Consider the following 23,132-nt stretch of genomic DNA (forward strand, 5'->3'; position numbering starts at 1 on the left):
TATAGCTTTGCTATCTGTCTGAGTTGGGTCAAAATCTAAGTGATCGATGTAGACATAATTGTTAAAGTTTGCAGTTTACAATGCAATGCATAGACCTCTGTTATATGCCATTGGGCATGGGATTCATAAAAGCCATGTTAATGTTTGTATTCCCATTATGTCACTTAAGTTTGTTATTTTCCTGTTCTCAGTATGTTGAGCCAGAGGGGTCCCCTGATGCTGCAGCTAAGATTACTCTTGGGAGTACAAAAAGAAAGTCTCTCTATTATAAAAAAAAAAACTTGGGATGAGACGAGACCTGTTCAGGGAGACGAGACTTGACCTTCTCAGAAAGACACTTTCACGTCCCGCGAGACTAGACTTTGTGACACTTGGAGCCGGAAAAAGACAAAGAGTACATGACGAAGTAGAACGTCGTAAAGAATTCAAAAACGTTGGTGCAATACACATGCAGAGCAAGTCAGAGATAATGGAAGTTGGAAAATTCGAAAGTCTCAAAAAAATGATAGTAAAGATCGCATTAGCACAAAGAAACGGAAAATATTATTCAGTGAAATAACGGAACAGCGAAAAGGAGATCGAATAGTGTTTGAGGATGTCTAGGGAAGAAAAGAGACAAGGCAGTGAAACAAAAGGACACCTGCTGTACAAGCTTTTAAATGTATGAAGTGCCACACAAGATGCAGACCACGCAGCACGGCAGCATCAGCAAACCAGCAGCTGATCGAGCAAAGAGAAGGTAAAAAAAAAAACTGTATTTGTTTCCCATTGTATCACCATTTAAGAGGGGGTTTCAGAGGAGCGACCGCATCTCCTTGGGGTGCTTACAGCCTCCCTCTTCACAATGGTGCGTAGCGTATTCGGGCTGGGGGTATGGGCGAGTGAAGCAAGCAGGCGGGGAATCCCCCTAGTTATATAATAAAGAAAAGACATTAACAAAAACATATTTTGTAATTTATATAGAAAAAATATTAAGAAATAAACAAGAACAATTAAAAGAAGTTAAAGCTTAGGGATGAAGCTTTGGTAAAACTATAACAGTGCATAGATGTGTGGGTGCTCTATAATGGGCTGATGTGCCATCCAGGGCTGTTTCCTGTTTTTCACCAATCCTGCCATGATAAGCACTCATTCCCCATGACTCTAAGTTAGGTGATGGTTGTATCCGTAAGTAAAATGGATAGAAAGATTTTTAAATCAGGTACTGGCAGTAAATTGTATCTGATTAGATGCATATCAGTAACTAACCCAACTCTAACACATCTATGTGGAGTTAGTCTGTAAAAATAGTTCTCACTACTTGCTGTTTTAAATCCTTTGTTGCACTTACAGGGCAGCAGTTCCTCTGAGATTAGATATGTTAGATGGCCATGCAGAAGTAGAAACTTCACACAGTTTTTAGTTCCTTTTTTTGGAGTTCCTCTATTTATGCAGACTGTTATTTCAACTCTACCTTACACTGTTTCACTAATCAACAGTTGTGCAGACATTCAAGACAACGGAGAAACAATAAGAGTGTCTTTCTATCCTGGGAGTCCTCATAGCTGCAAATATGAAAGAAAGCCTGTGAGATGCAATATCTGGGCAGATCATGTCCTCTACAAAGGGGGCTTCAGAGAAGACCAACAGCCAGTCCACTACAGTAACAGCAGTAAAAGAAGGTAACAGAAATAAGACTTGTTACAACACTTGTCATCTTATGGGGATGGTGGGGTAGAGGGAATCAACAGTCACGGGCTGCTTTGTCGCTTTAAACAGAAGCAGGAATCTCTTTTGACACTAGACCTATAACTTCTGATGTATTTACATAGGTGCTACATCTTTATACTTGTATGCTTACTGACTTTAAAAATAAATAGTAAGTGTGCCTTTAGGTGACTATTTAATGCACTTTGCCATGTTAGTTTTGCTGTGTTGGTGGCATCTTAACTAGTTGATCTGGCTATATCTTAAACAATAAAAGGTGTGTTACATCTTGGTTTTCTATCAAATTCCAATTTTCTGATTCAGGGAACATAATTACACCCTGACAGCGTAGTTCTGTATATAAACATGACAGCCTGTTACAGAAGGCATCCATGGTTACTATGTGCTGACATTTTGGAATATAAGCAATAACACAATAGTTGTTTTTCTTAATAAGAGCTATCTTAACTTTGTCTCTCTAATCTTTAAGCACCCCCTACCAGAATGAAGGACATGATGTTGTTATTCAAGGTTCTCCTGCTGGCTTTTTGCCTGATCTTGCTTGTGGTTATAATCACCATATTGGCCATACAGTGTGAGTACTTTGGTTTACATTGCATTTACATTTGTGTGTGTGCCTTGCAGCAGCAGTTTCATTTGCATTCTGTTTCCACTTCAGAAAACATTTTTTTATTCCTATCTTTAAAATGTAACATACATGACAAACGTAAACCCCTTAAACCTTCAAGGACTATGAGAGTACCATCAGGTGAGAGTCAGGAATCACTCCTGGAGAAGATTCCCATCAACTGCAAGGCCTATTCATGAACATTACCACACTCACACAGGGCCAGTTTAGAACTGCCAAATAACCTGACATGCATGCGTTTGCAAAGTGGGATGAAAACAGGGGTATCCATAGAAAACTGGGAGAAAGTGCAAACTCCATACAGAAAATTGAGGTAGCAGGCTATTTGAATCCTATTTCACATATAATGTCTATTAAATCTTGCTTCAGTTCAATTTATTACATAGTGTCCTTCTCTGAAGAGAGACTGTGGGGTCTTACTTAGAGTCATAATATGGGCAAACTCACATTTGTCTTAATGGACAATAATAGAAAAGTTCATAAACTTTGTGTTGCTTTTGGAGGAGAGGTTTAAGGAACATCAGTGCAGCTGCATCTTTCCACGTTCCCAAAATCATGCAGCTACTGAGATGGCAAAGTAGGATCCAGCATGAGTCAAATGTGTAACAAAATACATTTCTCAATCCAATAATGTTCATTTTAACAGTTTAGTGAAAATGTAAAAAGGAACAAATCTCAAAAAATCAGGAAAATGTTATTACACATGCAGAATAAAAGACAAAAAGGAAAAAAAAAAGATTACTTCTACAATCATAGCTTTCTCATGTTAAACATCAGTTACTTTCTATACTTTAAGGTTGTTATTTCTCAATGGCTTCACTTCAGTACATGTAGTACATTCTGTATGTGCAGTTTGAAGCTGTTTGCTCTCCATGCCTTACCAACTTACCAGTCTGGAACTAATCTGTAGTCAGAGAAACAAGAAATAATTAGAATATTTCATTTATAATGTAGCTTGTGGGGGTTTATGATAGAACCTCCCATTAACTATGCTCTAATAAACAGACATACATTATAACATAACAAAGAAGATACTTCTGTCAATTTAAGATAACCTAAGTAACTAAGAAATGGTTCTTATAATCAGTGTAATAAATGTACCAACATTTGGGAATACAAGAGAAAATTATGTTAACAGCAAAAAAGTCCAGTTGGCATAGTAGGTGAACAAAAAAAAAACTCTGGTAAAACCATTCACAAGACACTTGCACAGTTCCTATCAGTTGCACAATCCGTGAGTCTGATGCTGTGTCTGTCACCATAGATACCAGCAGTTAAACGCCGCCTGTAACCTCTGATTTTCTGCCCCAGGGTATCAATTTGGTCACTGTAACAGTGTCTTCAATGCCGCAGTGGGGAAGTGAATAGAAAATAAGAAACAGAAAAGGTTATTAATAGCATGCTAGGATGGATACCACAATTTTATTTTAAGAAAATGATCAACATAAGTCCATTCATCCATCCATTATCCAACCCGCTATATCCTAACTGCAGGGTCACGGGGGTCTGCTGGAGCCAATCGCCAGCCCACTGCAGGGCCAACGTAAGTCTCTGCAGCACAAATAGCCAGCACAACAGCTCTAATAAGTATACTTTATGCTAATGTATGAAATTCACCTGGACACTTAGACTGATGTGACATGGTTTATATATCAGGCAGATTACTTTAAAGTTTCTTTCTCCTAAAGCTTTAAACAGGTTGTTTGTCTTGAAAATATCATGGATCTTTAAAGAAATATCCATTAATGAGTTTTGTAAGGAAAAGAGCAATGTATGCATTTTAAATTTTACGTGTTAGAAGGAGGATTTTGAATGTGGCCATACAGTTAACTGATTTCATTGTGAAGACTTGTGTGTTAGCAGCAGGGAAGGAGGCAGGTACTTTGATTAGTCTTAAGAGGTTTTGGGAAAGGGGGAACAGAAATTTAGTGAAAAATCATGAATTTGATCTCCCCATAGCCATTAGTGCTTGTCTTAGTCTCAGTGTTACTGACAGTGGATAGCAGAAAGTGACTGAGATTGCTGATCCCATGATATCAACAATATTCACATTGTCTGGGGGGTTAATGCTTTACCTTTCAAAATGTCCTTTTGTGTTCTTAACTAACCAAAGCTGAAGTACTGCTCCCTGGCAGGTTGGCAGATTGATTCCTGGCACACAATTATTTTAATCAATATGAAGAAACTAGCTGCTTGTGGTCTTCGGTACAAAAAGTAACCTGAAGAAGCCCTAGTAGTTTTACTATATTCGTGAACATAGAGAGGCGTCAACTAATTTAAGAATTACCCAGTGCAGAGGACGTGGACCCACGTTGTGTTTGCTGCTCCACTGGCTTTCGTAAGAAAACACTGGCGATACCATATCTTAGCGATATCAATGGCATATGATTCCTGTTAATCTTTGTCCTTGAGAAAATACCTCCAGATAGACAATATTTTTAAGTGAAAACATTTTTGTTAATTGTGGCCTTTGGATCTGGCATTAAGCCTTTTGTTCTATTTTAAATTTGAGCATGTGTAACATGTTTTTCTTTCAAAATATACACTTAAAATTCACCTTGTTTTTGGAACTTAATATTTTTTCATTCTTTTGAACTGATCTAAAATCAAAATTATTTACCAGTAGCATCAAAGTCTGAAGAGTTCCTGCTCTGGGTCCAGAACTATATTAATATATTAAAAATCAAATAGGGATGTCTATTCGCTGTCTGATACACATAATGATTTGGACCCAACATACTGTATGTACATGGATTAAAATCTCTATATATAATCTTCATCTGGATCTTGATCTTTGTTTGTCCGCGAATGAATTAGAAGAAGAAGCACTAGATGGCAGTAGAGAGACAGCTAAAACATAGGCATTGTATTAAGAATCTCCTCCAGGCTTATACTACTGAAGACTGTAGTACTCCAGTCACACCTCAAAACACAGACATTCAAACTAAAGAAATTGTTGTGCTTTAAATTAACTAATCTTTATATATAATCTTCATTTGGATCTTGATCTTTGTTTGTCCGTGAATTCCACGCATGTGTAGACCACCCTCCAGTTTAGTACGTTGTTGTTACTCACGGATGTCAACAATGTGCTGGAATAATGAAAGGGGTGGTGGACAGTGTTACGCGGGTTAGTTCCTGAGGCCTGGTTAGAGAATGAGATTGCCAAAGATAAAAGGTACGTGCCTACGTAACATATGAATGAAAGAAAGACAGTGGGTAAAACGAATGACAACGTAACAGCACGTTCTGGAAATTATTATCGTTATGTTGTAGCCAATGAATGCTGCGCGTCTCACAGTTGTACCGTGGCTTGCTCACATGTCAGTGAAGTGATCCCTATTTATGCTTTAAAGAGCCTGGATACCTATGTGTCCCTCTTTTATAACCATTGCTCCGTGTATATTGCCTTACTCTTTGGATTGCCACAAAGCAACCTGCGAGATTGGAGAAAGGTTGAGAAGAGATCGTGAGAGGAAATGACAGCATCGTGAAAACGAGACGGACTGTGAACGGAGAGAAGCAGAAATGCTCCTCCACCACCACATAATTACTATTCAGACAGTGATTCCAAATAGGCCGTTCCTATCGAATCGATGTCCAAGGGTTTTCTTTTGTAATTTTGTTTCCCTTATAAAAAATCATAATGCTGTGCGACGAAGGGCCCAGTTCATGACTGGCAGCCGCGTTTAAACAGGGAGCCCTTCACAGACAACTTTAACACGCGCAATGTAGTTGGGCGCATATGGCTAGTACAGTATAATATTTTAACCAAGTAGCCTACTGTATACTCATATAAATAATATTAAATCTTACTAAAGTACTTCAGAATGGAACCAGACAGTGCTGTACCTTATAAAAAATGCTTTTTGCTTTTACTTTTTATTGAACTCTTTGTTATTTAGGGAATTGTAAAAGACTTTCTGGTGATAAGGAACTCAATTTTATGATTGTTTTCTGCCTTGCATTTGATGCTACCAGGACAGGGTCTGTTCCCCACAGCCAGGAGGTAGGTTTAATCGTGTCTCTGCTGTGGAATTTGTTTATTTCCAGCTGCTCTTGCTTCCTGAAAGAGCATTTGTACGACACAAGCTCAAAGCCTTCAGATTATGGAGCAACCCTTTCAGGCAGTGGAGCTTATAACTTTTATATAACAGCAGACATCCTCTGTCTCAGCCTTGTAATGCTCCTCTTGTTAAAAGTGAGTTTGAGATTGTTACAATATATTATGTTAAGATAAATGTCCAATTTCCATTCCTTTTCAGTGGTGCAAGCCAAAAAACATAAAGAGAACTTAAATCTTAACTACAGTGCTCTTGAGTCTGAGTATTCAAAACTTAACTTGAGGTACATGGAAGCCTACAGAAAATACTCAGTACTGGATCAACAGTGTAATGGCACAAACACAGGAAAGCCGGAGGGTAAGTTAGCAGCCAGTTTCCTGATCTGATTTACACTATACATATAAAGTTCCTTATGACTGTGCATGCTATACATCAGAGATACAAAGTTAAGTCTGCTTGCTTTATTTGCGTATGACATTACATGTTTCTCCTCTCTTTTCCTAGACTGGACTTGTGCCTTCTGTCCAGAGACCTGGCTATATTTCAAAGGGAAGTGTTATTACATGTCGAATGAAACAAAGACCTGGAACACCAGTCGAGATCACTGCATATCTCTAGGGGGTCACTTGGTAATCATAACAAGTGATGCTGAGAAGGTGTGTTCCATATCAATGATTGAAGTTTAGTTAACTAAATCTTTAACAAAAGGGAAGCAGCACAATTCTGTTTGGATCTACTGGTCATTGCAGAAGAGCTCTGTTTGTTACAGTTCATTGTAAAACAGACATTCTCAAGATGAGCTCCTCAGTGTTACTCTTGGAAAAACCAAGTAAAGATTTTTTTTTTTTCAAATTGTTAGGACAATAATGTAAAATCATGAAATGTGAACATATTTTCTTTGTCTCACAGAAAATCTTTAAAATGAAATTGTGAACTGACTTCTGTCATTGGGCAGTTTCTTCTTGAGACAAAAATTACTCTTAGATGGCCGAGCCATTTAAAAGTACACTCCCATTTCATCCACCACATTGGCATGTAATGTTTCGAGAGTCAGAGAGTGTAATTTTAATCGATGATTATGATCAACAATTGTTAAGTCACCTGCACATGGCACATTTCAATGCATCAAGAAAGCTTAACAACATCAACCAAAACAACAAAAGAGGCACAGATATAGGGGGGGTGTCAAACATGGGAGGCAGCTAAAAGGCTCGATTGGTTGTAATTACATGCCGGACAAGGGGATGTCAGTGTTCACTGATCCTTTCTCTCTTTCCTCTGACAACCGGCCAAAGGAGTCTAAGGGTGTCACTTCCGGTTTCAGGCATACTGACATCACTTCCTCCAGCTCTCCTATATAACCACCATTTTCACTACATCATTCAGGTCTGTTTTGGACTCCAGTTTGTAAAGACATAGTTACTTGCCTAAATTGCATATTTCAAATTGTCTTATTTCCACAGGTGACACAAAGTACCAGATCAATAGAAAAGCACACAAAACCTCTACAGCTCTACAGGGTCTGACAGGTGGGAGACTCCCCTACGTGTTCACCACTGAAGTACTTCTGACCTCTTAAATCTTTTTTTCTCTCTTAAATTTTATTTTCGTTTCTCTTCTAACTCACCTTTTATGTTTCTTTACTCCTAACACTAATATCAAATAGATTTGAAAACAAGGGAATATGGCATTAAAGAAAAGATACGGATATTTACTCAGTTTTTAATCCACTACACAAACAGCTGAAGGAAGTCCACAAGAGAGTAAAATTGTTTTTGGACATCGCAGCCATAGCCTCAGATTCCACAAGGCCATGGCAGTTATTTTAGACCTTTATGACAGTCTAATTGTTTTCATTGTGACTGATCAAACCAGAACACTCTTTCTGCTGACGATTACAGTGATCCCTCGCTATATCGCGCTTCGCCTTTCGCGGCTTCACTCCATCGCGGATTTTATATGTAAGCATATTTAAATATATATCGCGGATTTTTTGCTGGTTCGCGGATTTCTGAGGACAATGGGTCTTTTAATTTCTGGTACATGCTTCCTCAGTTGGTTTGCCCAGTTGATTTCATACAAGGGACGCTATTGGAAGATGGCTGAGAAGCTACCCAACTTACTTTTCTTTCTCTCTCTCTTGCGCTGCCTATCTGTGATCCTGACGTAGGGGGTGTGAGCAGGGGGGCTGTTCGCACACCTAGACGATACAGACGCTCGTCTAAAAATGCAAAAAGATTATCTTCACGTTGCTACCTTCTGTGTGCAGCTTTTAAGTATGCTGCACGGTGCTTCGCATACTTAAAAGCTCAAAGGGCACATATTGATTTTTGACTTTGTTTCTCTCTCTCTCTCTCTCCCTGCTCCTGACGGAGGGGGTGTGAGCTGCCGCCTTCAACAGCTTTGTACCGGCGGTGCTTCGCATACTTAAAAGCCAAACAGCCCTATTGATTTGTTTGCTTTACTCTCTGTTTCCTTTGAAGAGGAAGATATGTTTGCATTCTTTTAATTGTGAGACAGAACTGTCATCTCTGTCTTGTCATGGAGCACAGTTTAAACTTTTGAAAAAGAGACAAATGTTTGTTTGCAGTGTTTAAATAACGTTCCTGTCTCTCTACAGCCTCCTGTGTTTCTGCGCAAATCTGTGACCCAAGCATGACAATATAAAAATAAGCATATAAACATATGGTTTCTACTTCGCGGATTTTCTTATTTCGCGGGTGGCTCTGGAACGTAACCCCCGCGATGGAGGAGGGATTACTGTACATTATCTTCCTTTAACCATGTGCTTTCCAACACTACACAGTTTATCCATTAATCTCTATTAACCTTATGAACACATCTTCTGATGACTAACACTGCACATTTTAAACCTCTCATTAGCCTTCTTAAGGTCCTTCATTTACAATATTCATAACTATCATAATCTCCTGTTTTCATTTTCTTGTAGCATCACTTAGCAAATACACTTAAATTAATAAAAATCAGGATCAAAGATCACAATGAGATAATAATTACCAGTTACATTTCACTTCTGGTTGACTTGCTCTTTGTGTTCTGCAGGGTCATGTCCATCTACCATATGCTTCTCAGACAGAGTCCTGCTGACCTACTCCCAGTTCTCCATGTTCTGCTTTTGTTACACTGGTACTAACTTTAGTTTCTACTTCTGAGGAATCATTTAGAGTGCCATTGGAATATACTGTAGTGTCCAAGCAGTTCCTTCCTACTAATATTAGCATGTACATTGTGATGTGTGAGTTAGTGTCTTGCACCCCGAAGACGAGGCAGATTCTCAGTACCTTAGCAAAACTAGCTTTATTTAACTCGAAACATGAACAGCAAGGTTATTTATTTTAGCGGGATCTGCCATTCTACTAAACACAGAAACAGAAAACAGGCAGGTTTAGGGCCAGTTCAGTGGCCAAGTTATAATGTTCCCTGCATCACCCATTGGGCGACCGGTGCTTTGCGTGTGGCAGCGGTCATCTTGTAGTTGTTTCTGTTGTGCTGTGAACCTTGGTTTCCTCAGGCGATGGACAAGCAACCCTGACCAGACACGGAAGTTGAGCTTCTGCGTGTCGTCTTGTTAGAGAGGGTCTCAAAAGAGTCCAGAAGTCTCTCAACATGTACTCATCGTAGCCTGTGTTGGTTTCTCTCTCTCATCTGTGTCAATTATTTCCATTTCAAACCTTTGCTGTTCAGACCAACTCTGACACCAAATATTTTTTAGAATAATAAAATTCAACAATGACACAACACTGTAATTTTCTAATAGTGACATGCAGCACCTGCAAACACCATGTTTATGTCTGAAACTAAGCCTTTAATAGTTTCAAACACATTAGTGGCATGGGCAAAGTGCTGACATTGCATTTTACTTTTTGAGTAGTGACATATCTAATAGGAAGCATGTACTGTACTTTACAATGTCAGGTACAAATGAAATGGTGGGGTGCCAGCTCGGACACCCCGCTTACCTGAAACAATATGAAGAACCAAAATAACAAAGGCACAATAAAGAAAAGGAGTTTATACTTACTGGTTTAATACAGTTATAAAGCTCTAGAAGGTGTCATGCAGGTGGCTCATCTCCCAAATGAGAAGCGATGGAGTTAGTTGCCCTCAGTGGTCATCATCTAGAGATGTAGGTATGAAAAGAGACAGAAGAGTCAGCGATCGCACCTCCTGGTTTACCTGGATGATAGTGCTTACTTCTGACAAGACACTCTGACACGCATGCATGACAACAGAGAATACTCATAAGTCATGCACTAGACCAAGATGTAGGACATATTCACTATACATTTTGTTATAGTAGGGATTAATTAATAAGAAAAGGTTGCCGAACAAAGGTCAAAACACAGTATGTATATGGGCTCAAACTTTAAAATATGCTGCAGCTATGATATCACACATTTAAGCAACCTCTTTGAGGTGTAGTGTGCCATCTACTGAGGAGAAGTATGTTTAGTTTATCCAAACATTATTTGCCTTGGTAATCTCCTGAAAATATGGCCAATATGTGTCCAACTTCATGAACATAATTCTTACGATGCTGATAGAAATGCTAACATTTACTAAAATGGGAGCATACTTTAGGTGAGAAATGTGTAGAATTTTTTTTCTAAAGCCACATAAAGAGAAAATTGAGCTTTAGAAACATTACTGGAATTGCTTTAACAGTAATTAGAAGGTTAGGAATGATGAGCCTAAAAGAAAAATAGAGTGCAAACAAGCCCTGTTCAGATAACAAATTGTGAGTTTTCTTTCATTTGTTGCTAGAAGGCTGTCCAAAACGTTTCAAAGTGAATCTGGTCAAGATTCACTTGCTTCCTTTCACTGTTTGATCCATCTATGCATGTCTAGAGGAGCTCATTTTTCTTAAGATGTAATTGTTGCGAGAATATGTTAATTCTGCAGACAATAAATGTTATAGGATGATATTATTATTATTATTAGTGAACTTATTTAGGTCAGTAGGATTTTGCAGTGGCTTGTCTTGAAGACTGAAATCCTGACTTGGTCACTCTGTGTGATGTTCTCCCCAATGTAACTGATGAATTTCAATTTTGTTTCCTATTCCTCATTTGAGGAGCTTTGGGTGAGTATGGGTGTGTGTGTGCGAGTGTGTTCTGCACTGGACTGGTACTTCAGCCAAGTCATTTTGCTTTTAGAATTACAGCAGTGTCTCACAGTTGTTTTTATTTCCCGTTGTATTTTTTTTTATTTACCCCTCAATTCCTTAGTATTGATTTTGTGTTTGTAAGTCCATCCCAATTAATCAGGTTTCTTCTGATTTTACAGAGGTGAGGCCACTATTGGAAGTTGTCCACTCAGATCTAGTCATCCCCTGAGAATCACATAAAAGACACATATTGCCATGGCCTTGTTGCTGTGGCATTAGCACTCATTTACTGCTGTTGTTTTGGCTGCCTGCTATCTTCTTTTCTTAGAATATTTCATAATGTTCTTCCTTTCGCCTTGTTTTTGTGAGCCTTTGTTAAAATTTCTGTTACCCTTTTTTTGGGATATGTTTGTTATCTAGAATATAGTTCTAGAACTAGGGGTTTTGGATTATGTACTTATTCTATCTAATTAGTTACTTTCATTTTTTTGCTGCATTTTGTCCATTTTAAGCCTTTATTTCTTAGTATATTCATTTTTTTACTTGTTTGAGAAAATTTGGGGAACATTTGCTTTTGCCAATAGTAAAAATTAAGCTCATTGATTAATATTTTATAAAATAAATTTGTTATAAAATATTGACATTTGTTTAACTTTTTTTTTTGCCCTCCAAAAAATAGATCATAATAGTTGTTACTTTACACTTGATGCTGCAAGGCATGAAAGGGAAAATGGATGTATTTTTATATTTTTAATTTCCAGAATGACATGTTAAATAATATTTTATGGTCACAAGGATCTCTATATTGTGTGTAATGTTCCATGGCCTAAAAAAGTTTTGTGACCTAAAATTTTAAGAATTAAATATGCAGATAAAAATGCTTGATTGCCCATCAAAGATGATTGAAAGTCCATTTTAGCTCTCTGGATAAAACTCTCATTGATATTTCTGTGTGTTTTTATATATCATTGAGGTTATTTGTCACCCCTAACACTGAAGAAATGACCCATCTTTTTAGGCTGATATGTACAATTCTTTTTCAAAAGACCACTTTTCATATTTTTAGTTTCTTCATTTTATCCAGATCTCATATCTTCAGGTGAGGGGACGCTGGCGCACACATGTCGTTGCCGCTCCTCCCTGTTAACAACACTTTTCGCAAAATATTCCTTAATTCTGCACTTTCTTATGCTTGTTTTATTTCTTTTATTGTATGTATAGTTCGTGGATACAGCTGACTCGAATTGCATGGATTTGGCTTAATATTTACAGATTTTATGGACTCCAGTTTACTGTGAACAGCTGAGTCTGTGGATCACGGGACGAGACATACAAACATTTCTTTGCACCTGGCGATCTAGCACCTCGGGATGATCTGTCTCCGTGATTATATTCGCTATGCTGATCTGCTCCCATTTCATCTTACAGTACTCTACGACTGGGAACTGATCTGATGTTCATACTAACCTGGCTTATGGCTTATGGCTCCTGTGAGATCACACCTGAAATTACCAAGCGTTACTGTTTGTGGCTGTGTATTGGAACATCCAAATCCTGCTACCTCATCCTGCTATGCTTTCTGCTGCTTGCTATCGCCGCTCACCTATGCTACCACACCCGCCTGTCCTATTGGCTCCGCTGTGCTGAGCTGCTTCTCCACTGCTATCAGTTAAGTATCACTCACTATCATGTTAAAATACTCTCATGACAAACTCCTTCTTATTAAACAGTTTGTCCAGAGCAAATGGTCTGACTGTAACATTCTAAAAGACGCCGGTATTTTGCAGCACCCGAAATATGTACATCGCGGGTCAGGTCGCCGCCACCGCCGGGCTGCGAATGAAAAGTCCACTGGCAGCATTTGCTCAGGAATAAGCCATCCTTCTCATGGCCCTGGAAATAGAAGTGTCAGTGTGCCAAATTTACAGTATGTGAAAATAAACTCCGGCCACGGCTCTGTGCAAAAAGAAGCCTCATTAACTAATATTGTACTGTTTAACTCGAGATCTCTTAATGGCAAAGCATTGGTGCTGTCAGAACTCATCACTGACACCAAACTTTATATTCTGCGTTTAACGGAGACTTGGCAAAAACCAAATGAATTTACATCTCTCACAGAGGCGACACCTCCCGGATTCACTTTCCACACAGAGTTTCGCAGCTCAAGGCAAGGCGGTGGGCTTGCAGTAATTATCAGAGCAGACTTAAACATCAAACGAATCCCAATTGACTGTCCATTGTCTTTTGAATGCCTGGCTCTTAAACTAATAACGGAATCAGATCCTGTCTCACTCATTGTTCTTTATCATCCCCCAAAATACAATGCATCCTTCTTATCTGGTCTGTTTGAACTTTTGACCCACCTAAGCTCTTACTCTCAGAGAATTATCCTTCTTGGTGATTTCAACATCCATATTGACATTACTACATCTAAACTGAGAAATGAATTCCTATCCTTACTGGACTGTTTTGACTTGACACAACATGTTGATTTTCCCACCCACTCTGGTGGTCATATATTGGATCTGATCTGCACTTCTGGACTATCTGTTGCCAACATTTACAGCACTGATTTGGGACTCTCTGACCATAAAGCAGTATTTTTCACAGTCTCACTGCCCTTCCCTCCTCTAACTGTAAACGACAAATTTCTTACAGAAACCTTAAAAATATCTGTCCCTCTATCCTTTCTGGATCCATTTCTGATCTTTTACTGTCTTCACCTATTCCGTCAACACTAGATAGTCTTGTTGACCACTATAACACAGCCCTTCATTCAGCTTTAGATAAAACAGCTCCTTTAAAACATAAGGAGGTTTCCTTTAAACGCTCAGCTCCTTGGTATAACTCAAAATTGCGATCTATGAAAGCAGCTGGCTGACACCTTGAGAGAATGTCACGTAAGACTGGCCTCACCGTGCACATCCAGGCTTTCTCTGACCACCAAAAAGCTTTCAGAGAAGCACTAACTGCTGCCAAGAACACCTACTATGGTAGAATAATAGAAAGTGGCCACGATAACCCAAGGGTTTTGTTCTTTGTAATAAACTACTCGAACCCACATTTGGCCCAACTACCTCTTCTACTGAAGTCTGCGAGGAATTCCTCCACTTTTTCCGTAACAAAATTAAAGATCTAAATAATTCAACTAAAATAAATACATCATCTGTTTATATCTCTCCCTGTTTTCCCACTCCATCCAGCTCCTTCTCTAAGTTCTCACCAGTCACATCGGCATTTGTTAATAACCTGCTTTGTAAAATAAAGCCGACTACTTGTGTACTGGTCCCCATCCCCAGCACACTACTTAAATCCTGCCTTCATGCCATAATCCCGACTGTTACAACAATAATAAACTCATCCTTCGACACTGGCTTTGTACCGCTCACTTTTAAAATCGCTTCTGTAACCCCCAATGTTAAAAAAGTCTGGTCTTGATGCTGACAATCTTAACAATTTCCGGCCTATTTCCCACTTACCTTTCCTGTCAAAAGTTCTCAAGCGTGTTGTAGCTTCCCAACTCACCATTTACTTAACCTCTAATAACTTGATGGAACTCTTTCAGTCTGGTTTCAGGGCGCGGCACAGCTGTGAAACTGCTCTGCTATGGGTAACCAATGATTTGCTTATGGCAGCAGACTCTGGACAAACCAGCATATTAATTCTGTTAGACCTCAGTGCAGCATTTGACATGGTCAGACATGACATTCTACTGTCCAGAATGGAGAACATGCTGGGTATCTCTGGCACTGCCCTCCAGTGGTTCAAGTCCTATTTGACTGATAGGCTAGAGTTTGTTAGTCTTGGCAACAGCAGATCCAGCTCAGCGCCAGTCACACAATGAGTTCCTCAGGGCTCTGTGCTCGGCCCTCTTCTCTTCTGTATTTTCATGCTTCCCCTTGGCCATATTATCCATAGCAATGGACTGGGTTATCATTTTTATGCAGATGATACTCAACTCTACTTCAATGTTAAAAGTGGAACTTCATCAGAGCTTTCTCAGCTCACAACCTGCCTTAGTGAAATTAAAACCTGGATGGAGCAGAACTCTTTAAAATTAAATTGCAATAAAACTGAACTGCTGCAAATTGGGACTAAAATGCAACTTAATAAAATGAGCTCCTTCCCAGTCATTCTTGGTGGTGATCTCATCAGACCTACCTCTACTGTAAAAAATCTTGGTGTCATTTTTGATTCCTCCCTCTCTTATTCCGCCCACATAAATCACATTAAGAAACTTTCTTACTTTCACCTCCATAACATATCCCGTGTTCGCTCCTTCCTCTCCTTCTCTAATGCTGAGAAACTTGTCCATGCTTTTATCACATCCCGCATCGATTATTGTAATTCCCTACTGGCAGGTGCCCCTTCTAATCTTCTATCACAGCTCCAGCTTATTCAAAAACTCAGCTGCAAGAGTCCTTACTCGAACCAGCAGCAGCGAGCACATCACACCCATCCTGCTCCATCTTCACTGGCTCCCTGTGTCTTACAGAATCGAATATAAAATCCTACTATTAACCTACAAAGCCTTAAATAACCTCACGCCAAACTACATCAGTGACCTTCTCCATCACTATGTGCCTGTCAGCCCATTAAGGTCCTCTGATTCTGACAATCTTGTTGTGCCCCTCACTAATCTACACTCCATGGGTGACAGGGCCTTCAGCTGTATAGCGCCCAGACTCTGGAATGACCTACCGAAATTAATCAGGTCAGCTGACTCTATGAATTCTTTTAAAAAACAACTCAAAACTCATCTGTTCTGGGAGGCTTTTAGCTCTACTTGACTTTATTACCCTTCTCTCAGTTTACTTCTCTGTCAAGATGCTAATGTAACCTGTATGTGTGTGTGCTAGACCATCAATTATGTTGTCTGTTAGGCTTTTTTTCTCTGAATTCACTGTTGTAATCTTCTTTATTTATTTGTCTGGTTTGTACAACGCTATAAACTGTATACGCTGCCGTTCTTCTTATATTCTGTAAGTGCCTTGAGCATGGGAAAGGCGCTATATAAATAAAATGTATTATTATTATTATTATTATTATTATTATTATTATTATTATTATTATTATTATTATCCCTAATCATTCCCTATCTTCTTTTCCTATTAAATTGTGATATACTCTCCTATTTGGGACATATTGTATCCAATTATTACTCTACAGATAGAAAGTTGTGCTTTAAACTGTTGTATTCTCTTTTTTGTGAATTTAACGTTTGGTCTGCAGCTAAATACTGACTCATACATACAATAGCACATCTTTTCCTTAATTTACCAAGAGTTGGGATCTGAAGGTGCTGCTTTGTTCTCTGTTACCATTAGATGGCAATGTAACCATATGCTTGTCTTTGTTTTGTTTAGAAATTTTTGCAGAATACATTCAATGATACAATGAATGGACCCAAGCAATCCTACTGGATCGGTCTAAGTGACCAGGAGAAGGAAGGAAATTGGTATTGGATTGACAATAAATCAAAGTGAGTTCATAAATCCTTTTCCCAGCTTATTATATTCAAGAGTGCTGTTGATATCAAAACCAACAAAACCATGCTGTGCTGGAAAAAAAAAGTAAAAAGAATCTTTATTTGCTGATTAAAGATGGATTGATCTGAAGTATTTAAACTCATCCACCTTCACCAGCTCTACTCATTGCATCCTCACCATTCCACTGACATCCCACTCATTTACACACATGTATTCTGTCTTGTTCCTACTGACCTTCATTCCTCTCCTCTCCAGAGCATATCTCCACCTCTCCAGGGTCTCTTCAACCTGCTCCCTACTATTGCTACAGATCACAATGTCATCAGCAAACATCATAGTCCACGGGGACTCCTGTCTAATCTCATCTATCAACCTGTCCATCACCATTGCAAATAAGAAAGGGCTCAGAGCTGATCCCTGATGTAATCCCACCTCCACCTTGAATGCATCCGTCACTTCTACCACAGACCTCACCATGGTCACACTTCCCTTGTACATACAGTGCATCCGGAAAGTATTCACAGCGCATCACTTTTTCCACATTTTGTTATGTTACAGCCTTATTCCAAAATGGATTAAATTCATTTTTTTCCTCAGAATTCTACACACAACACCCCATAATGACAATGTGAAAAATGTTTACTTGAGGTTTTTGCAAATTTATTAAAAATAAAAAAACTGAGAAATCACATGTACATAAGTATTCACAGCCTTTGCTCAATACTTTGTCAATGCACCTTTAGCAGCAATTACAGCCTCAAGTCTTTTTAAATATGATGCCACAAGCTTGGCACACCTATCCTTGGCCAGTTTCGCCCATTCCTCTTTGCAGCACCTCTCAAGCTCCATCAGGTTGGATGGGAAGCGTTGGTGCACAGCCATTTTAAGATCTCTCCAGAGATGTTCAATCGGATTCAAGTCTGGGCTCTGGCTGGGCCACTCAAGGACATTCACAGAGTTGTCCTGAAGTCACTCCTTTGATATCTTGGCTGTGTGCTTAGGGTCGTTGTCCTGCTCAAAGATGAACCATCGCCCCAGTCTGAGGTCAAGAGCCCTCTGGAGCAGGTTTTCATCCAGGATGTCTCTGTACATTGCTGCAGTCATCTTTCCCTTTATCCTGACTAGTCTCCCAGTCCCTGCCGCTGAAAAACATCCCCACAGCATGATGCTGCCACCACCATGCTTCACTGTAGGGATGGTATTGGCCTGGTGATGAGCGGTGCCTGGTTTCCTCCAAACGTGACGCCTGGCATTCACACCAAAGAGTTCAATCTTTGTCTCATCAGACCAGAGAATTTTCTTTCTCGTGGTCTGAGAGTCCTTCAGGTGTCTTTTGGCAAACTCCAGGCTGGCTGCCATGTGCCTTTTACTAAGGAGTGGCTTCCATCTGGCCACTCTACCATACAGGCCTGATTGGTGGATTGCTGCAGAGATGGTTGTCCTTCTGGAAGGTTCTCCTCTCTCCACAGAGGACCTCAGGAACTCTGACAGAGTGACCATCGGGTTCTTGGTCACCTCCCTGACTAAGGCCCTTCTCCTCCGATCACTCAGTTTAGATGGCCAGCCAGCTCTTTGAAGAGTCCAGGTGGTTTCGAACTTCTTCCACTTACGGATGATGGAGGCCACTGTGCTCATTGGGACCTTCAAAGCAGCAGAAATATTTCTGTAACCTTCCCCAGATTTGTGCCTCGAGACAATCCTGTCTCGGAGGTCTACAGACAATTCCTTTGACTTCATGCTTGGTTTGTGGTCTGACATGAACTGTCCACTGTGGGACCTTATATAGACAGGTGTGTGCCTTTCCAAATAATGTCCAATCAACTGAATTTTCCACAGGTGGACTCCAATGAAGCTGCAGAAACATCTCAAAGATGATCAGGGGAAACAGGATGCACCTGAGCTCAATTTTGAGCTTCATGGCAAAGGCTGTGAATACTTATGTATATGTGCTTTCTCAATTTTTTTATTAATAAATTTGCAAAAATCTCAAGTAAACTTTTTTCACGTTGTCATTATGGGGTGTTGTGTGTAGAATTCTGAGGAAAAAATGAATTTAATCCATTTTGGAATAAGGCTGTAACAAAACAAAATGTGGAAAAAGTGATGCGCTGTGAATACTTTCTGGATGCACTGTATCTAATCATAAAGATAAAAATATAAAATACATCTACTACTAGTATTAATATATACAATACTACTACTACTACTACTGCTACTAATACTAATTATAATTAAATGTGCTTAATAAATTTATCATACTAAATACAGTAAATCCAGGGTCAAAATGAACATGTGAATGTATTACCTAAACTTATGATTTAAACTTCATTTTGCCCTTCCAATAAAATCTGATAGCAGTAAGGCATTAAGTAAATCAGTAATTTTGGCTACCAATAAAATTAACCAACAACTGTAGGATATAGCGGGTTGGATAATGGATGGATGGATGGATGAAATTCATCTGAGTAAATTGCTCTTTTTGTATGTCAAGGCTGCTTATGTGATGCTTTTTCCACGAAATTTACAAACATGTCCTCGAAGCAACAACACACAGAGCACTTTATATGTCGACTGTCCTTAGCGGCCTTTAACAATGTGTAGATCCAGAGGTCTATATGGAGGTTACTAAACAATCAGCAACCATGTGTTAGCTAGGTACTGTAATATCAGATAATATCCATTAATCATTAATCTATTACACATAATGCTACTCCATTGCTACCCCAATAAACAACTGTCTTTAGAGTATTGACAATTGATGTAATGTTAACTAGCTTACTGGAGGTTAGACAAATTTAGATTTCTAAACTATGCTTATAAGTGCAGCATGTTATCTTGAAAGCTTAATTTTTGCCACTGTTTTAACAGACATTATGGAATTTTGCTGCACAGGAGTGAATTTGTGTCTGTTCTGTAGACATCTAGACAATAATCATCGAAAAAAATATGACACACAAAATCACTGACAGGCTTTCACTGCATGTGATAAAGACAATCATCGACTGCAAAATACTGTGGGCTTTAGTAAATGTCTACCGAAAATAAACAGTAAAAGTTACTAATTACTTTTACTCACTGAAAAACATCTTCCTCAGTTGTTCTTGTATTACCAGTTTCTCAGCGAGAGCAAAGCAGCATATTATAAAATTCAAAAAGCGATTTTTGGCACTTCATTTTGTTTCATAGTGGATTTTGCATTTTACCCATGTTTTTTTTTTCATTGTGCACACAACACACCACAGAAAGTGTGAAATGCCGGGTATTGATTGGCATTGTGAACTCAACGTCAACATGAGGAGGGCTTGGCTCATTTGAAACTCTAAGGCTTTTAATAAAAAAAATGCAAGGTAGTGTAATCAGTTCAGTTATTTCTTGTCAAGTGTACAGTTAGTATGGAACTGTTAAGTGCACACTTCACCAGCATGCACCACGCTGCCACTCAGCAAGTGAATACTGCTCAGTATTCTATGTAAAAAATAGCAAGACAAAATGTAGTAAAAAAGCAGCCCCTGCCACAATCACCCCACCTCTTGGTTCTGCACTTCCTGATTTAAGATAGGTAAAACCATTAATAAAAGCACTAGAAATGGCATTACAATATTTTTCATGCAACCTGGAGTAACTGGTATATATTTGCACCAGTAACTGCGTGGAGAAAAGAGAAGATGGCACAGAATGGAAGATTCCACCAAGGCTGTAGCAGAACGGACCAATGCAATGTGGAACTTAATTGAATACGGCACAATTTAGCAAAAATAAATCATGTAATTTGAGTGTGTAGTAATCATTAAACCACTGTGTCTATATGTGATTCAATATGTGTGCCAGCACTGCATATAAAAAGCATGATTTGAGTAAACATGACATAACAAAAACATATATGATTTGGAAGATCGCTTCCCGGGTCCTCCCTGCGTGGAGTTTGCATGTTCTCCCCGTGTCTGCGTGGGTTTCCTCCGGGTGCTCCGGTTTCCTCCCACAGTCCAAAGACATGCAGGTTAGGTGGATTGGTGATTCTAAATTGGCCCTAGTGTGTGCTTGGTGTGTGGGTGTGTTTATGTGTGTCCTGCGGTGGGTTGGCACCCTGCCTGGGATTGGTTCCTGCCTTGTGCCCTGTGTTGGCTGGGATTGGCTCCAGCAGACCCCCGTGACCCTGTGTTCGGATTCAGCAGGTTGGAAAATGGATATGGATGGATGGATTTGGAAGATGTTAAACTCCCACTCCCACGACAGCCACTGTGAGCAGATTGATGAACAGGAAATGTAGCCTTACCTCAAGAAACAGTAACCAAAATCTGTGTATTACTGTGTTAAATGAATTACTTTTGGTTTATATTTGTCATTATAGGAGGCACAATTTCTTATATTATAAACTTTGCTGCTTCAAAGTGGACATTTCTGGTAGGTTTTAAGTCTTTTGTTTTCATGTTTGTACTGCCTCTAGAACCCCATTTTAAAATGCAAAAATAGGCTAGTTATTTTTTAAAATGTATAAAAAATGCTTCCCTACTGAACACATTTTAATTTGGAAAATGAATATATACCATGATTGTGAAGAAATAATTTGACCTTAAAAATACTACAGGTATTGTGTAAAAGCTCTTGGTTATTGTCCAGAACCTCCTGTGAAAACATCATCATAATGTCTCACAAGCGGTGTTTGCAATTTATGGTATGGCTTTAATGTATAAGAAAATATCTCTTTGGTGGAGTAGCCAGACCCAGTAGATGATGAAAGGCCTGCCACTCCCAACATTAACACATCCATTGTATGTTTGACAATAAACAGGATATTCGCACAAATATACTGTCACACAAAATCTGTTATAATAATTTAACATGTGACAATAACATATCCATGTTTAATATATTTTGAGATACCCTGTCACATGTAAAGCAGTGTATATAACAGTACATATTCAATCCACACTTGGCATTACATTTTCCCTGTACAATCAAATAAATAATCATTCAAAAATAGGAGAGGTCTCAGAGGCTTGTACATGAGTGCAGCCATTCTAACTGACCACCTTTGTTTTTCAGCTCTTCGGTTTCTAATAACACAGAAGACAAAGACTGTGCATTGATAGCTTTGCACCAGGAGCCCCTGACATGGAGAGCTGAGAAGTGCACAAATTTCTCTAAGTGGATATGTCAGACCGTGGCTGGCATACTAAGCCCTCATACAAGAAATCTGCTGAAGTGATCTGATTAAAGAACAAATGCACAAAATAAGCAAAGTATGCTATCTTCTTGTGAAACATTCCATTAATTTTCTTTTATTTACTTTGCTTGGAGATGATCTATAATGGTGTCAGTTTTTTCTTCAAGTACTAAAATGAATCAATTAAAATTACTTTTACATTTATTGTAGTTTATATTCTGTATCTACTGTAATCACTATTTATATTACAATACTGAATGTGATCTCGATGGAGGCAAAATAGAGAAATTAATGAGTGTAAATTGTACCAGTGAGTAAAGAAAACTTCATAACTTGGTTGAAATTCTTTTGCCTGACTGTAGTGGCATTTTCAGAATGAAAATTCTGGAGGGTCACATGGACATGGAAGGATGACAGTGTCAGTACAGGGAGAGCTATCCTGAGAAGCCTTGCAAAGGATGTGTGAGTGAATGAGAGAGGATCAAGCGCTTAAATACCAGCACTTATGAGAATCTCTCCACAGCTTAATTCCATTCTCTTGGGTATACAGCCACTTTGAGTTGGGAAGAGTCTGTGCGGATGGTGTCTTTGACCCCAAATGAGTGGTGTGAGGTGAAACCAGGAGAATGAATGTGCAGACAGCGGATGTTGTAGATAAAAGACCATTGGAGATGCACAGAAAGAGACGGACTTCAGTAAACTTCATGTGATTCATGTTCCACCTTCATTACCATGTCTTACTCCAATAAAGCATGGTATTCCTCACACAACCTTCAAAAACATTTCCCTTCAAATCCCACAAGACTGTTTTAGAAATCAGAATGAGGGGCAATCTCTGGAATTTCTTCCATACACGTCTCACCATCGCTATAACTGCTGTGCCTGCACCTCCGTTTTCTCTAAACACGTTATTTACAGTAAAGTGGTTCTGTGCTTTATCCAAAACAGCTCC

General features: G+C 39.0%; 1 protein-coding gene across 2 annotated transcripts; it reads left to right on the forward strand.

Annotated features, from left to right (window-relative positions):
* The first annotated feature begins 1,417 nt into the window (after positions 1-1,417).
* On the forward strand, positions 1,418-22,384 carry LOC114650297 (CD209 antigen-like protein E). 2 transcript variants are annotated; one of them, XM_028799844.2, is made up of 7 exons: positions 1,418-1,661; positions 2,177-2,281; positions 6,601-6,756; positions 6,904-7,055; positions 16,894-17,009; positions 21,365-21,417; positions 22,060-22,384. In XM_028799844.2, the coding sequence occupies exons 1-7, from the start codon at positions 1,592-1,594 to the stop codon at positions 22,101-22,103; spliced, it is 696 nt and encodes a 231-aa protein (XP_028655677.1). In that variant the 5' UTR covers positions 1,418-1,591; the 3' UTR covers positions 22,104-22,384. The 2 variants fall into 2 exon arrangements, with proteins under 2 accessions (XP_028655677.1, XP_028655676.1); XM_028799843.2 differs by lacking the exon at positions 21,365-21,417 and having other exon boundaries at positions 1,419-1,661.
* The last annotated feature ends 748 nt before the right edge of the window (positions 22,385-23,132 follow it).

The sequence above is a fragment of the Erpetoichthys calabaricus genome, chromosome 4, assembly GCF_900747795.2.
Source record: "Erpetoichthys calabaricus chromosome 4, fErpCal1.3, whole genome shotgun sequence".
In the NCBI taxonomy this organism is placed as follows: domain Eukaryota; kingdom Metazoa; phylum Chordata; class Cladistia; order Polypteriformes; family Polypteridae; genus Erpetoichthys; species Erpetoichthys calabaricus.